Genomic DNA, 17,021 nt, shown 5'->3' on the forward strand with positions numbered 1-17,021 from the left:
AGACGCAAAAGCATTCCTTACATCGCACTAAATATAGTAACAATGCAGGTTCCCTTGGTAACCATGCTGTGTTCCTTACCATGTGTTCTTAGAAACCATGTGTTCGTAGCAACCTTTCAGTGTACTGTACCTAGTTACCATGCAGTGTTCCTTACCTATTGTAACCATGAATTGTTCCTTAGTAACAATGCAGTGCACTGTACCTAGTAACCATGCAGTATTCCTTAGTTCATGCATTGTTCTGTACCTAGTAACCAAGCACTGTTCTGTACCTAGTAACCATGCATTGATCTGTCCCTAGTAACCATGCATTGATCTGTCCCTAGTAACCATGCATTGTTCTGAACCTAGTAATCATGCATTATTCTGTCCCTAGTAACCATGCATTGTTCTGTCCCTAGTAACCATGCATGATTCTGTCCATAGTAACCATGCATTGATCTGTACCTAGTAACCATGTATTGTTCTGAACCTAGTAACCAAGCATCGTTCTGTACCTAGTAACCATGCATTGATCTGTCCCTAGTGTCCCCGTGTTGTGCAAGTTCATACTTCACATGAACTAGTTCAAAGTTCAGTTCATACAAAAGAAAATGAATAAATTCACGTTCATAGTTCACCAATTCAGTTTTGAACTAGTTCATGTTCAGTTCATTAAGTTTTTTTTAGAAACTGAAGAAAAACTGTATTCTGTGCTTATCTTTTAAACAAATCCTCTCCATTACCTGCTGCCCATCACTACAATCTCAAATCGTTGTGGATATTATTTATACACCTGTTTCATTCATCACAACTAAGGCAGTAACTCTATTTAATAATCATGTCATCTGGACCTAAGCATCAATTCAGAATGTCACAAAATCTGAACTAGTTCAAGTTCAAGTTCTTTAGTTAAAAAAATGTTCAGTTCAGTTCAAAGTTCATAGAAAAATGTACTTGTTCAATGAACTAGTTCATGCACAACACTGATAGTAACCATGCATTGATCTGTCCCTAGTAACCATGCATTGATCTGTCCCTAGTAACCATGCATTATTCTGTCCATAGTAACCATGCATTGATCTGCACCTAGTAACCATGCATTGTTCTGAACCTAGTAACCAAGCATTCTTCCGTACCTAGTAACCATGCATTATTCTGTACCTAGTAACCATGCATTGATCTGTCCCTAGTAACCATGCATTGATATGTCCCTAGTAACCATGCATTGTTCTGAACCTAGTAACCATGCATTATTCTGTCCCTAGTAACCATGCATTGATCTGTCCCTAGTAACCATGCGATCATCCCATTGCATTATGGTATTCCAACATAATCGACATTCGCTATTTGGGCCCAACATTTCGTTCACCCAGCATTGACAACATGCAGTGGGGAGGAAGGGAGGAAATGTGCTGGTCTGCTCATAAAGCCGCATTATATAAGTCTGTGTTCCTCTTAGAAGAGTGTGTGTGCGTGGGAGTGACTGTAGGTGACTCAGTGATCCTGGACCAACGGTGACTGACACAACGGGGAAGCTTGAAGGGAAAACACATGTCTCAATCATTCTGATGTCCTGTGTAGCGCTGGGAAATCACCTCTCCTGACGTCCCCATTGGTTCCGCCCCCCGAGTAACACCCGACCCACTGGTCAGGGGCGTGGAACCACTGCTCAGGGCCATGGGGAGCCTGGCAGGAGGGTGCCCTTGGCAAGGACATCCTCCTCATCCCCTTCCACCTCACCTGCTCCCAGGTGAGGATAGCCAATAGGAAGTTTGCGACACAGCCAGGAACTCCCCACACCATCCATCACAGTGTGCAGGCAGGGGACACCTGAAGTTCAGCGTCCATTCAGGATCAATGCTCTCACACACAGGAGATGAAAACAACTTTGGAACTAAAGGAAGGTTCAACAATGTGAAGTTGTCGGCGTATCATTTTTGCCTCTCTCCTGCGCCTTTTCCTTTTAACCCCTGTTTTTTTTTTACACAGATAACAGATTCATATTTCACTTTTGCATAATTCCACCGTTGGCTAAAGTATATATAAATTGCATTACATTGCCATTTACATTTAGCTGACGCTTCTGTCCAAAGTGACAACCATTCATACACACAGTCACACACCGCGGCAAGGTGGCCCATATGTGGAGAGCAGTTAGGGTTATGTGTCTTGCTCCGGGACACCTTGTCACTCAGCTAGGAGGAGCCAGGGATGGAACTAGCAACCTTCCTATAACTGAAAAAGTGAAACTGCCCTTCCCCCCTGAGCTACTGCCGCACCCTGCTGCATTACTATATTATACATGTCGTGTAATCTAGTTATGTTATGTATGTAAGATATTGAGGGTTATTATGTCATTATTTATTTTCTCTGGTTAGCCACTGGGGTGCGTGTGTGTGTGGTGGATGGCTGATTTAAGCAGCCTGACCTGGCCCGAGTCAGGTTTATGAGACTCTGGGGCTGGGTGAGGCTGCTTAAACCCCGCCATCCACCACACACACACACACTCTACAACCACGCGTCAAAGTGTCCTTATGTGCAGTATATCCCATGGTCATTCTGTACATTGAAACTGTTATGACTAGGTGATGGCCATCTACGGTCCCAGAGTAGTGATAATAAATAAACCAGGTAGTGTAGCAAAGGTAAGCCTCGGTACAAAGTGTGCCGTTCATATTAAATGTTGCATCTGGCCCTCAGAGTCCCAGCCCAGCTGTAAGCAGCCAAGGGGCTTAAATATTGCTGAAATTCATAATATATGACTTTAGGCCCCTTCTGTGGCTGCCCCTGGTCCCTATCACTAAGGGCCAAGGAGCAGCTGGACATAGGCAGCTGGAACTGATAGACTGGACTAACAGGCACGACAAACAGCCTGCAACAGAGAGCCGGAATCATCCAGCATTAAACAGCCTAGACAGACAGCCTGCAACATACAGTCTGAACAAACAGGCAGGACAAACAGACAAGACAGACAGCCTCAACCCAAGCCTGAAACAGCCTGGACAGATGTCCTGCAACAGACAGGACAGCCTGGGGGACCAGCCTGAACACACAGCTCAGACGGCCAGCCTAGGGAATGAGCCGGTGCAGAGACTCCTAAGAATCAGGGGTCAGGATAGTCTAGTTTGGCATTTTTTAAACGTAGGGTCATGACCCATATGGGTCACGACCCAGTTGGTGGTGGGTCACGGCCTTATAAGACACAGAACTCTCACAAAACACCAGAATAGGTGTTTCTGAACCCTGACCCGGTTTGGAGATCCTTTCAAGGAAACACCAGATCCGGAGTGCTCAGAGTGTTTAGAGTGTGTTTGGGAGGGACACCATTAAAAAGATGAAGAACCCCCTGTGTTGTGGTTAGGGGTGTTCTGTATGCATCCTTGAGCAGGATGTTCTAACCCCTACCTGCTCCCTAATGACATGCATCTGAATTCCTTATAACAAAATAGTTAAATAGAATGAATCAGCCTTCGAAGAACTAGACAGATAGAATGGTAACCTGATGAAGCAGGCAGGACAAACGGGCCACAAACAGTCAGAACAGGGGATGGTGGATAAGGAGGAATCATGGATTGCCGGTTGCCTCTCTGGACCAGACTCTTCTTGACAGAACAGAGACGGCAAATTGTGACGTTGTGAACGCAAGCCTGCAGGCCGGCGGCATTCATTACCCTTTTAAACGTCCAGAACATATAAAATGACATCTGGGTAATCTGATTGGTGCCTGGAGACCAAACAAACTCAGACAGTACTCTCTTTATATCCCACTCACTCCCTCGCTCTGCATCTGTCTGTCAGTCTTTGTGTCTAGTACCTGAGTGTGTGATTCCAAGTTAGGCTAGGTTGTTAGGCAATCTTCCTTCTCCACCTCTGTGTGTGTGTGTGTGTGTGTGTGTGTGTGTGTTTGTTTGTGCATGCGTGCGTGCCTGTGCATGGGTGCGTGCATTCTGATTGAGTGCGTGTGTTTCCCTCAGCCTCTGTTTACCAGGAGCATGATTTGCTTCAGCGATGGACTCAGGCTACAGCGTCTGCTGCTGACGCCCTGACAGACAAACAGACGGAAGGATGGACGTGTTGGGCAGAGACTAGCGGGGAGGATCTTTAGTCAGGACCTCGGTTTGAAAGGCAGATGGTGTGGCACCGCATCACAGGGGTCAGGCATAAAGGACGGGAACCCACCTTCTTGAAACACCCCATCAGTTGGCTTGGTCATACATTTGACATGTAGACGTGGGAGTAATGCATGAAACACTAACGCTCTCTCGGCCCGACACCTCTTTACCCCTCAGGTTCCGGGTGCCGTGTTAAGTATTCCTGTTAACTTCAGTTGTTTTTTCGTTTAAGGGAATACCCTTTTTTTTTAATTGAACTCTTTTCCAAATGAATTATGTTCCTGCCTCGCTGGTGGGCAAGGGAAAGGGGCCACAACAACACTATGCAGCCAGGATTAATGATCTATCTCCCTGTCTGCTTGTCCGTCCCTGTATATCCATCACACACTTAATGTGTACACAGTAAGGTCTCTGAGGAAAGCTGTTCCACATTTAGTCCAGCGGTAAACTTTCCGTGTGGTCATCGTGTGAAGCAGTTGTCATGCTCTATTGAATATGTCCAATAAAAAACCCAGGTATAATAAAATAACTTGTCAACACTCGATGTGTTTGTATGTACAGGCCTCACTAATAGCAACATTACTTCTGAAGCCGTCAAGCTTCCCAACAACAAACCAGCCAGCAAATAATAGAAAACACAGTAAGGGTTGATTTATGTGCAAATAGCTTTATCCGCCTGGTCTATGATTGGGCTGTCTGCATTTGCGAGTTAGATGGTTCGGTACCCCAGTGTATGACATTCAGATGCTGTATTTCATAGATGTAAAGCGCTGTAGAAGAGAAGGTTTTGAACCCATACCACTTTTGAACACTTACTTATACTGACCAACCAATCCACCAACAGACACCAACCAACCCAGCAACCGACAAACTAACCAATCAATCAATCAACAAACCAACCAATAAACCAACAGACCAGCCAACGAAGCAACCAACCAATCAACCAACCGTACCACCGAACAGCCAACAATCCAACCAATCAACCAACAGACAAACCAACCAATCCACCAACCGACAAACCGACCAATCCTCAAACCAACCAATCAACAACCAGCCACCACTCGTATTCAGCCGCAGATTGGGTGACAGCCGCCGCGGGGAGTATTGTGATTGAAGAGTAAAGTATTGGCCCATCTCCACTGGCAAGTGGCAAGGAAGAGAAGGGTGACTTTGGGGTACTATGACCACATGTCCCCTGGCGACACTCGCCATAGTTCATAGGGGGGGGGGGAGGGGGGGGGGGATGATGAGTTTAATAGGCCTACATCAAGAACTAAATCAAGAATCATTCTGTCATGATTCAGTAAAAGCTGACTCATGGAAATGAATCATAATTCAATGTGTATAAATAAATATATATATATATATATATATATATAAATACATAACGCCTATATTAAACATAGCAGTATTGAATATATTCAATAATTACAACAATATTCTTGACTGAATTGTCCTGATCATCCAAAATTACAAGTTGCCAGTACTCTGGACAGGTGAAAGAAGTGCTTCATGGTACACGAGCCTTCTTACCTGGCTGTATGGGGCGGTACTGCGCCTACTGGATGGTTCAGCAGGACTGTGAACGGACTCCCGATAGCCCGACCAAGTCTTCAGGGCTCCCGGGCGAAGCACCTGTCGGACGGATGCGGCGGGCGGACTGTCCGCCACGGGGCACGGAGCGATGAGTGTGACAGGGAACAACGCCGTATCTACCAACACAGCGGAGAGAAACTCCATCTTCAAAAGTCAGAACATCCCGCAAAGCTCTTATTTATCCGATAAATAATACGTTGCTGTATTAAAAAAGATTGATGAGAAAGAAAGAAGACACATCGATCTGCTCAACGCGACTGAAAGGCACTCTTGTGCCTTATGAATGGTCCTGGTTGATCTAACTGTCCAACATCAGGACACGCGGCGCGTCGTGTGCGGCTGTGGCTGATGACTGCGCTCCTGTGACGCCGGATGAGAGTGAAGTGCGTGCGTAAGTTTTTTTTCCCCCCCGTGTCTCGGTCCCCCCTTTCTCCTGGTACTGGATGCTGACGTTGACTTGTGCCTAATAGTCCGTGCACTTGGCCCATTCACTGTGCTGCGTGAGAGAGAGAGCGCGAGAGAGCGACAGAGAGAGCGTGTGTGAGGGGGGGGGGGGGGGGGGGGGGGGGGGAGAAGACAGACAGACCGAGAGAGGGAGAGAGATCGGGGGTGGTGCAGAATTGAAAGGGGGAGACGTTGCCGCGCAATAAAATTAAACGATTTAGTCACCCAAATTGAATGCGCTGTCAAGTGAATAAACTGGAGGAGAACACACTTATTTCGATGAGTATAATCTGGAGTGGGTTCAAAATGGCAGACCTAAGGCCAAGGTTGTAAAGAGGAGCCGGAAGGTTATCGGTTCGATACCTAATAGTAAATAGTAAAGGAGATGACATGTCTTAAGCATCGTTAACGTTTCAGTAGCCCAAGTAGTGCCATCCATTTATTTTGAACCAATCCACCAAGAGAGCGCATATGCTGAATAAAGAGCCTAATCTGGACTAATAGGCGAGGGAAGGGTTTAAGGCTTTCATACTCCCTATAAACCTCCCCTTGACAAGTTGCTGGACGCGGACTAAAACTCACGTTGGGTTTCAGTGTTTGACGCTATAGTTCCCTCTGGTGTTAACACCACAAGCTTTGCATCTGTACCGTGACGCGTGCCTCCATTGGATACACCCAGCCAAGCACAATATATATTATTATATATTGGATTCAATCAAAAATTGCCCCTTGAAAGGTCCACACCCGGAAGACCGTGACCGATTTTAATATACAATATACACCGTTCACATATCAATGACGACCATATCTGCTGACCGCGACATATTCTGTATCCTCCAACCGTATTGGTCTATACGTCTAAAAGGTACCAATATTCTAGGCAGGTACATATCAATACACATAAACGGACGGCGCTGTGCAGAAGCCAAACTTCCAAATCTGCAGGAATCCAAGACTCAAGGCTCAGTGACTCCCTCTCTTCCCGTTACAAAGACCTGGTCAGCGGTTTGACCCAGATTCTGCAGAACTGGTGAATATCCAGTAAAGTTAGCTTAAACGGCGTCTGCTGGCAGCGGTCCCGAAGGCTTAAGTGCTCGTTCTGCAGACTTGAAAGCACATGAGTTATAAAGACCACTTAATCAGTCACTGCGGGGGGGTGGCTTTACTCCCTCCCCTTCACGCACACCTAAAGCCGAGTCGCCTCTGGTCTCCCATGAAGGAGAAAGCTTTGCTGAGGCAACGTGCATTTATTTGCTGCTCGCATAGTTGGTGTGTTAAAGAGTAAAGGTCACATTTTAGATGCCTGTGATGTAAAGATGCTGTCAAGAAGAAATAAGCACCTCTTTTTATTAAGGATAATTCAATTATTATGATAAAACATTAAACTTATAAGGAAGACAAGTTTGTTTTCTCTAAAATTCACTTTATTCTGGATAAACTGCAGAGAGACAAGGAATATCAAGGCATCTTCAACAAAGGACATGAAAAGAGTTAATTTAAAAATATTAAAATGGACCACAAAGGTCAAGCGATCTCTCCATTTTGGTCGAGTGTCCTTGTGACTGGCCAACTGCTCTCTTTCTCTCTCTCTCTCTCCCCCTTTCTTCAGTATTTCACACTATCATCTTCTCCCCCGCTGTCCACGACGACCAGGGAGTCAAACAGCTGCCTTGAATGATTCTCCAGTCTTCAGGAGATTTGTTTTGATTGGTCCCCGGTTACCATGGTGGCGACATTGGCTGAGGGTTCTGAAGGTATGACATCACAACCGCTGAGATGGAGAGCCTATCAAAGAAAAGCACATGAGTTAGCGGGGGCGTACTGTGGTTTTACTATTTGAGACTGGGGCCCTTCGTTTCGTTCTCTTTGGCGTCACCTATGGCGACAATTAAAAAACTATGGCATTAGACGCACACAAACTCACAAGTAAGTTGAGGAATGATTCTGTTTGTGGTAGCACCGCCCACCCCCTTGGCCACTGCTGGGTGATGGAACGCGCTTCTCTAAATCTGAGCTGATTGGGATTATATTGCATGTCGCCACCAACACCCAGTTTGTCACATTCACTCATTAGGCGATGGATAGTGTCCTGACTGACATGTATTCATGTGAAAATCTCTGAAATTCGCACCTTAACTTGGAACCTCATGGGGTTAAAAATCCCCCCGCCAGTGAATTGTATGGCTGGTACCACGCCATTGATTGAAAAAAATAAAACTCTTAACTCAGCCTAAACACACTCAACACAAAAAGCAAGCAAGCGCATACATCACTTGGCTGATTAGATGCCGAGCGTCCCTGCAGTCCCATCCTAGGAGGAATATATTAGTAGTTCACTTCAGTTTATTAGAAGAGATAGAGCGGCCGTTTTCCAGTTTGGCCCTCGTCGTCATCTCCTTACTCCTAATGCATAATTCCTGGCTGGGGTGTGTCTCAACCCCAGTGCTGACCAAGCCACTAAATCTAATTCCTCTTATAAGCACAGATGTACCGTAGTTACATTTGACTTTCCTCTGAATGGATGTCTTTTCCGACAGATACACTGCAGACATTTGGGTTTGAACCCAGAATCTTTGGGCTGGGAGCCAAACACCCTAGCTGCTCGATTATCCTGCCCCTAAAAGCTGTTTTTGAGGCATTTAGCCTCTGTTCATCCTTGTGTCAGAGGGAGTGGACCTTGGCCTGCTTTGGACACTGCCTCTCTGTGGGACGCTCATAAACCAATGGTTTTCTAAGGGACCTTGTTGTGTCATAAGGTGGGTGGGAAACTTACATGAAGCTGCTCATCATCTGTTTAGTGTCCTCAGAGCTCCTGGAGTTGGCGAAGCTGATGAACGAGCAGTAGACGGCAATCCACGCGCACCACTTCAACTGCAACACACATACACACACACTTGGATGAGCTACACTGCTGTCATCTTAGGTGGGCTTAACAAAAGAAATGCTCAACGAGGCTAAATGTACCTAAACCAAAAGCCAGAACATTCAGCACAGATGAAGGTTACCATGAGTACTGACAATGTGCCAAAGCACAAGAAAATGAATTAAAGAGAAATGCAGCAATCTCCCCTGTACATTAAGCCATGTAAGCAGTTTGTTAAGCAGAAATGATTGTGTAAGTGAACCCTCTGTTTCAGCTCGAATCCAACCCTCAACATGATTAGATTTAAGAAAATGAGTTCCGGGCTGAAATTTTTAAGAAGAGGGGGGAGGGGTGTTAACCCCATGGTTACATCCAAATATTTGCTTTTGGTGTGAACGCAAGTTATGATAACGTTATGATGAGCAAAGTTGTATAAGAAATGCTCCACAAACGGTGGCGTTATACTATAAGTGAGAAGCTTAACCCTCTGTCGAGCATGGCCATCAACAGACAGAGTTCCACACCTCGAACGTAGCACGTTGTCAGAGCAGATGGGAACGTTCACAAACTGGGTGACAGAAACTGGTATTAAAACATAGGATTTTACTCTGGTTTTCCCGCAAATAACGGAATTATTAGCATGAAATGTATTTCTCTTGAAATAATCTCTTAATTTTTGTACTCGTGAAATCTGTGAAAATGTGGGATTCTAGACATTTGTTTAGGTGCAGTTAGCCTCATTAAGTATTTGTAAAGCGTGCTTTAAAATGTTATAGTTGATCGTCTATGAAAGGTATTGTATCGAGTTGTGAGGAGGAAAACTAGTTTTAGTCTGATGCCATACTTTGAAATCCCATACACTTCCATTGAATGACCCTCTAGAAACATTTTCCATTATCACCCAGCCCTAGATACAATTTATTTTTGACATGCCACATGAAATAAAAGATGATCCCACAGTTGTCCATCTTTACACAATATTTATGTTTCAATTTTGTTCTCATGTTGCATGTTCTCATTGAGAAAGGGAGAGAGAGAGAAATAGATTATGACGAAGAGAAGATGGGGATTGGTCTAGGGGTCACCTTGAGCATGAGTCCACACATGCTGAAGATCATCCCAAGCAGGTTCATATAGTCAGGGGTGGGGTCTTCCAGTGTAGGATTGGCTTCTGTGCTGGGCGGTTTGTACCTGCAAGGACGCATAAATACACATACATGTTTATGCCGTCCTACTTCACGCGTTAATAACTGTTGTCTGTAAATGTCGCCAAGAATCCATCGTTATTTCTGATCGTTTAAGGATTTATAAATCCCTTTTCATGTCATGCCAATTCCTTTTTAAATTGTACTTTAGTCAGACCAGCTTTGGTTTTCGTTAAATACTATTCATTCAAACCATGACATTCACACAATACAATTAATTTGAGCTCATTCGTAAATCGTCTCAGTAAGCACATATTCATTCAGGGGAGCTTACGTTCGCTAAACTAGCTAGAAAGCTGTCGAACTAGTACATTTCTATCAGTTATACACACCGCAAAATCTTATTTTGCCGTCTCGGGTCGTTCAAGTTGTTGGAAGTCATACTATTATATTAAGTATACACGTTATTATAGTTAAATGATGAATCTACTGGTGGTAAAACAGCTGATCTGCTGCTGATCTGCTAATGGCTAATGTCGAAATAGAAGGTCTTCCGGGTCTGCACTTCAAACTAAGAGCTCCTTGGTACTGCGCAATCGCATAGGGACCATGCATCCAAAGAGCTTTATTGGCATGGAAAATTAACATTTATAATATTAAAGCAGTTTAGAAATTAAGAAGAGGAAAAAAATACAATGTAGGCTTAGTAATTATACCAATTTTAATATGATTTGATAAACAAACTTTTATTATGGTATACATGTATAATCCCGGCATTCCTCTTGTACCGGAAGAACTACACTGAACTCAAGGGAAGTAAAAAACAATACAAAACAACGTGTTATAAACTCTTTGAATGGTTATAAATAAATGCTACTGCTACAATTTAAGGAGGTAGCAGAAAGCATGATAAGTGCGTTTAAGCGGCAAAAGTAAGTCATTCATTGTTTTTAAAAACTGCTAAGACTATGTATTGTGGGCATCTGTTGTCATGCACATTTGTTAATGTGTTACTACTATCTAGTTATGTATCTTCTAGTGTCTGAGACATTTTTCTCAGGATATGGGATATCAGGATAGAATATGTACAATCATAATATGACACCTTCGGTCATTAATAAAAACTGACCGAATTTACAATTATAGTGCATCGATTACTCAGTGATCCAAACGTTAACATGCTGTGTGTTTAGTTTTATTCCCCGGTCGCACACAGAGTATGTCGTTCCCGCAGCCCAAACCGCAGGCTCCACAGCTGCCCCGGCATCTGCTGAGGACCATAGACTGTAATCAAGGAGCGGTCCGGGCCGTACGCTTCAACGGTGAGGACAGAGCGACATGGAGCATTGGTTCTGTATTGTGTTTGTGTTTCGGATCCAACATAACCACAAATGATTTAGGAGGGAATTAAACAAACAGTTTGTTTTGTATTCATTAGACCTGTGTTCATGCATGTTAACAACTAATTCAAGATTATTAAAATGAGAAAATATTGGAGTGGTGGTAGATGCAAACTATGGTTGTTTTGAAGATGCTTCAATCTAAATCTATACAGTTCTGACATTTTTGATAAAGACTCAACGTTTGATGCCATCAACGTTTGATGGCTCAAACGTTGCATCATATATTAAGTTTAGCTATAAAGTTAGAGATTGTTACGTGTAAGGAGTTTGGTGTGAAAAGCAACGTCTCTAGGGGATAAGCACTAGACAAGTCTGTATCGTGGTGTGCTGTACTAGTGGGATGGATGTTGATTGGCTTGCTTTGTCGTCCTCTTGTGGCAGCGGATGGGAACTACCTTCTGTCGTGTGGCAGCGATAAGTCGCTGAAGCTGTGGAGTGTCACCAGAGGTACGCCTCTGAAGACCTACAGTGGCCATGGATACGAGGTCCTTGATGTCGACGGGTACGGGTTTGCAGTTTCGTTGCGTGATTTGTTGTTATTCTGAGGTAAATCAACTGTAAATAAGTCCTGTTAAGGCCAAATAATTGTTTGAATGCCATGTTCTGACTTCCCATGGCCATAACATATTTGCTGATAACACAAAAGGACAGCAATATGCTGTTGAAACCATGTCAACTCAATTTAAAATAAACAAGACGAAACTAAAAGTAACCTTGCAGTCACAAAAATAAATACTTTTTTTTTTTACAAATGAATAAATAATTTAATTGTAATGTGTAAATTGGGTCAATATGAAATGTCACTACTGGTTCATTTGAATCACAATTTGGCCCCTCCCACAGTTCCTTTGACAACAGCCAGCTGTGTTCGTGCAGCTCTGACAAGACGGTGATCCTTTGGGACGTTGCGACCGGGCAGGTGGCCCGAAAACTCAGAGGTCACGCCGGGGTCAGCTGAATCATAATAATCCTAATAATACATACAATAATGAATTAGAAGCTCCTTTTCAAAGCTATTTTTACCAAACGTGTATGTGTTTTCCAGATAGTCAACTGTGTTCAGTTCAACGAAGAGGCGACGGTAATCCTCTCTGGTGAGCGCGTTCTCTCTGCATCGTCACACACAAACCACACTGCAGCCACCACAGGGGGTATAATGCTCTGTGTAATAAGGCAGCCAACATTCTGATCTGTGGGTTCTGTTGTGTGAATTATTTGGTTGTCTTATATTCTATTCTGTTCTACTCTACACTTCTCATGTGTTCTACTATATTATGTTCTGTGCTTTATTCTTCTTGGTTGGTTCCATTCTATTTTGTGCTATCCTTTTCGGTTTGGTTATCTTCTGTGCTGTTCTAGCCTTCCCTCTTATTCCAATCTGTTGTATTCCATGATGTCCTATGTTCTATTGTGCTCTGTTAGTTCTGTTCTGTCCTATGATGGCCTGTGTTCTTTTGTGCTCTGTTGGTTATATTGGATTCTGTTCTCTTCAGATGGGCCTTTGTTTCCTGCCTGCATGTACCAAGCCAGTAGCCTGGCTATTGCCAGACCAAGCTCAATGTAGATTGCACGTTGGTCTGGGGAAGCTGCTGTCATTTTCTTCAGCACAAGAGGCATGATCAACGGGCAGAGTTAAATTGACTCTGTACGCAATTGGCTGCTTGCCGTCGCTTCCCTGTCGTCATTGTGTTAAACCTGCCAATAACGCGCCAGGGGGAAAAGCCAGCTTGGTGATTGGCTCCCGCAAAAACGTATCGAAACTAGAAAGAAATGTATTGCTCTTCTCCAGACCCTTCTGCAGGGCGAACTCAAATCGTCGGCAGAATGGGCGGGGCTACCCAAGCCGGGTCATCCAAACGTAACACCAGGTCGTATATTTGTTCTGGTTCTCGCCCCTGCAGGGTCCATAGACGGGACGGTGCGCTGCTGGGACACACGGTCCCGCAGGTTCGAGGCCATCCAGGTTCTGGACGAGGCTACCGACGGGATCAGCAGCCTGAAGGTGTCCCAGCACGAGCTGCTGACCGGGTGGGTCCAGTCGTCCAGTCGCCTGGCAGACTCTTGAAGCCTTGTTAATCGGTGTGTGTTTCAGCGGTGGGACGCGACCAACCGCAGACTCGTTAAAAACTCTGCGCACACTAGAATGGACAATCCTTAAAGCATCGTCCATTCTAGTGTGTGCAGAGTTTTTTTTTTCGAAACACACACAGTTGTTCGCGGACGACCGACTCACTGTAACATACTCTCAGGCTGCGATCCACCTGCCAAATGGATCGTGACCCATTTTGGGGCCCCGACCCAGGGTCTGAGAAGTGCTGGTACTCCTCACCATGTGTTAAAACAAAGAGGTGTTCTCCCACTACATCCACGTGCGTACATCTTGCGACCCTAGCGGACTGTTGAGTGTGCTCTAACAGAGTGTGTGTGGCTGCCGTTGGATCTGACAGGTCGGTGGACGGCCGGGTGAGATGCTACGACCTGCGCATGGGGCAGCTGCACATCGACTTCGTCAACAGTAGGTCACCCTTGCGTTGTAACAGAGTCCTAGTCCTATAGGAGGGGAATGGAATCAGGGATGAACAGTGATATTATATTATTGTTGTTATTGATTGATATTGATTGTTATTAATTATTGTAGATTTGTTATAGAGGTTGATATGATTAAAGAGTCACTGTATCCTGTATTATGATATTATGGTTTTACAATTCTAGAAATATATTAAAACAGAATTGAAATGTATTTCTGATTCTACAGTTTATTATTATAGAGTTAGAATATAGAATTTGGTTGCAACGCCTGTATGTATGTCATGTGCACTAACATCGGTACGTCACGTGCACTAATGCCTGTATGTCACGTGCACTAACGGATGTATTTCCTGTGCACACCCACTTTTACGCCACATGCACCTGTATGTCGTAGGCACTCGCTCTATCTGTCACCATGTTGTGTACAGGCCCCATCACGTGCGTGTGCTTCAGTCAGGACGGCCAGTGCACTTTGACCTCCAGCCTGGACTCCACTGTCAGGCTGCTAGACAAGACCACCGGGGAGATGCTGGGAGAGTAAGTCCCCGGTTATTATAACCGTATTTTAAGTGTCTGTATTCAAATTAAAATTACAGTTTTACTCTGCTACCAGCAGGTCATTCAAGAAAAGACAGACGACAAAAATAAATGCAAAAATCTCCAATACAAAAACTATTTAGACAAACAGGTTATTAAGAATTCAACCCTCCAATTATACATTTTTAATAATCATTCATTTAAAACAGGGATACAGCCCAGATGTTCAAGACTCAATCCCCCAAAGTCTGCAGGGAATCCTAGGGCAAGATTTCCTCAAACCCCTACCTGCACCTGTGATCTGATCTGTCTCTAACTGTCTAACCCTTACCTGCTCCTATATTACCTGTATCTGAACCCACTTTCTAACCCCTACCGCCTCGTAATGACCTGTATCTGAACCCACTGTCTAACCCCTACCTGCTCCTTAATGACCTGTATCTGAACCCACTGTCTGACCCCTACCTGCTCCTTAATGACCTGTATCTGAACCCACTGTCTGACCCCTACCTGCTCCTTAATGACCTGTATCTGAACCCACTGTCTAACCCCTACCTGCTCCTTAATGACCTGTATCTGAACCCACTGTCTAACCCCTACCCGTCTTACCTGTGGTTCCAGGTACACGGGCCACAAGATGAAGGGCTACAAGCTGGACTGCTGTCTGTCCGGTAAAGACACCCATGTGATGAGCTGTTCCGAGGACGGACACGTCTACTGCTGGGACCTGGTGGAGGTCAGAGTTCATCCCTTTTTTCTTGTATCTCATCTTCCCTGCCCTCATTTCACCTTCATTCTTCATTCCAATTTTGTGTTTTGATGCAAAACACTTTTAACGTTAACATGAAAGGTAAATACAGTTTTGAATGGGGAATGTTACCTTAAATCTTATAAAGTTACACTGAAGTTAAGTGTTTATTTATCTATTTGTTATTATTCATGTTCATAGTTATTATTTATTCATTTATAGTGATTCATTATTCGTGCGGTGTGTGAAATGCACAGGCTCCATCTCGGACCGTCCTTGACCTCAAAGCATTAAACCTTTTATTTACCGAGAGGCAATGGTGTCATTATGGTTCCAAATGATTCCAAAAAGTGCATCTTGTCTGCATGGGCTCACTGAAAGGCATGCACATGGGGAACTTTCTGGTCCTCATCTGGTTTCATTTCCATAAGACCTCCTCCCAAACCAAGTCCTGGGGTTACCCTCTCCCACGGTTTAACATTTAAATGGTCTTGAAAAGGTTGCACCCAACCAAGAGCAAAGCTTTGATTAACAGATATTTTGTAAATAACAGAATGTAACAGAAATGTAACTGATCTGACTTAACTATGTTACAATCTCACGTCGCTATGTGTGTATTTCATATTTTTTTTATTTATTACTTTCAGGGCTCCCTAACTTTGAAGCTGCCGGTGGGGAAGGCCGTTGTCCAATCACTGTCTTTCCACCCCACTGAGACCCAGCTTCTCACAGCCATGGAGGGGCGTGTCCAGGTGTGGGGGGCGGAGCCTGAAGAAACTGAGGAAGTTGAAGAGGGCGGAATGATGGGGGCATCATAGAGAGGGCAGTGTGTGTGTCTGCGTCTGGATGTGTGAGCGTGTGTGTGTCTGCGTGTGATTGTGTGCGCCTGTCAAACCCATGTTGAAGAATATCGCATATTTTTGTACATAACAATGAATAAACTTCTTTCTGAATGTAACAATCGAGTCGACAAAGCTCTGTTATGTAAATTGTTGACTTTATTAGGAACAGAACACATTTTTTAAGAATTGCGTACAGAAAAATAAGTTAAGTCATGTCAAAGATTAAAATAAACCAACCAAATAAATAAATAAATTATTGTACATAAATACATTTTACATTATTCCTGAAGAAACTGAGGAAGTTGAAGAGGGCGGAATGATGGGGGCATCATAGAGAGGGCAGTGTGTGTGTCTGCGTCTGGATGTGTGAGCGTGTGTGTGTCTGCGTGTGATTGTGTGCGCCTGTCAAACCCATGTTGAAGAATATCGCATATTTTTGTACATAACAATGAATAAACTTCTTTCTGAATGTAACAATCGAGTCGACAAAGCTCTGTTATGTAAATTGTTGACTTTATTAGGAACAGAACACATTTTTTAAGAATTGCGTACAGAAAAATAAGTTAAGTCATGTCAAAGATTAAAATAAACCAACCAAATAAATAAATAAATTATTGTACATAAATACATTTTACATTATGTCGTTTCAAGCGACTACTTGGTCAGCACTTCTATTTTGCTCCACACACACAATGTACCCCCAGAGGATTATCTTACAATAATTAAATATATCTTTTTTTAGCTTATTCATGAAGTCAAGTAGTTTTGTCTGTCCATTTGACCCTTTCTAGGAAACATTAGCAGTGTTGAAACTACAGAC

General features: G+C 43.9%; 2 protein-coding genes across 2 annotated transcripts; one reads left to right on the forward strand and one right to left on the reverse strand.

Annotated features, from left to right (window-relative positions):
* Positions 1 to 7,536: 7,536 nt before the first annotated feature.
* wdr83os (WD repeat domain 83 opposite strand) lies at positions 7,537 to 10,678 on the reverse strand. Its single transcript, XM_084464931.1, has 4 exons — positions 10,535 to 10,678; positions 10,083 to 10,188; positions 8,908 to 9,005; positions 7,537 to 7,919 (listed from the first exon to the last, which is right to left on the reverse strand). The coding sequence occupies exons 1-4, from the start codon at positions 10,582 to 10,584 to the stop codon at positions 7,853 to 7,855; spliced, it is 321 nt and encodes a 106-aa protein (XP_084321057.1). The 5' UTR covers positions 10,585 to 10,678; the 3' UTR covers positions 7,537 to 7,852.
* Positions 10,679 to 10,943: 265 nt separating this feature from the next.
* wdr83 (WD repeat domain containing 83) lies at positions 10,944 to 16,678 on the forward strand. The gene is made up of 10 exons (XM_084465635.1): positions 10,944 to 11,074; positions 11,336 to 11,464; positions 11,927 to 12,047; positions 12,389 to 12,494; positions 12,591 to 12,639; positions 13,447 to 13,573; positions 13,993 to 14,060; positions 14,503 to 14,611; positions 15,233 to 15,347; positions 16,007 to 16,678. The coding sequence occupies exons 2-10, from the start codon at positions 11,362 to 11,364 to the stop codon at positions 16,175 to 16,177; spliced, it is 969 nt and encodes a 322-aa protein (XP_084321761.1). The 5' UTR covers positions 10,944 to 11,074; positions 11,336 to 11,361; the 3' UTR covers positions 16,178 to 16,678.
* The last annotated feature ends 343 nt before the right edge of the window (positions 16,679 to 17,021 follow it).

The sequence above is a fragment of the Micromesistius poutassou genome (assembly GCF_964030765.1).
Source record: "Micromesistius poutassou genome assembly, chromosome: 3".
In the NCBI taxonomy this organism is placed as follows: Eukaryota; Metazoa; Chordata; class Actinopteri; order Gadiformes; family Gadidae; genus Micromesistius; species Micromesistius poutassou.

Coding starts and splice junctions, on each gene's coding strand:
- wdr83os (XM_084464931.1), bottom strand. CDS start 10,584: ATGACTTCCAACAACTTGAACGACCCGAGACGGCAAAATAAGATTTTG. Junction 10,189..10,534: donor CGGCAAAATAAGATTTTGCG/GTGTGTATAACT, acceptor GCGTCCTTGCAG/GTACAAACCGCCCAGCACAG. Junction 9,006..10,082: donor TGTGTGGACTCATGCTCAAG/GTGACCCCTAGA, acceptor TGTGTGTTGCAG/TTGAAGTGGTGCGCGTGGAT.
- wdr83 (XM_084465635.1), top strand. CDS start 11,362: ATGTCGTTCCCGCAGCCCAAACCGCAGGCTCCACAGCTGCCCCGGCAT. Junction 14,612..15,232: donor ACCGGGGAGATGCTGGGAGA/GTAAGTCCCCGG, acceptor CTGTGGTTCCAG/GTACACGGGCCACAAGATGA. Junction 15,348..16,006: donor ACTGCTGGGACCTGGTGGAG/GTCAGAGTTCAT, acceptor TATTACTTTCAG/GGCTCCCTAACTTTGAAGCT.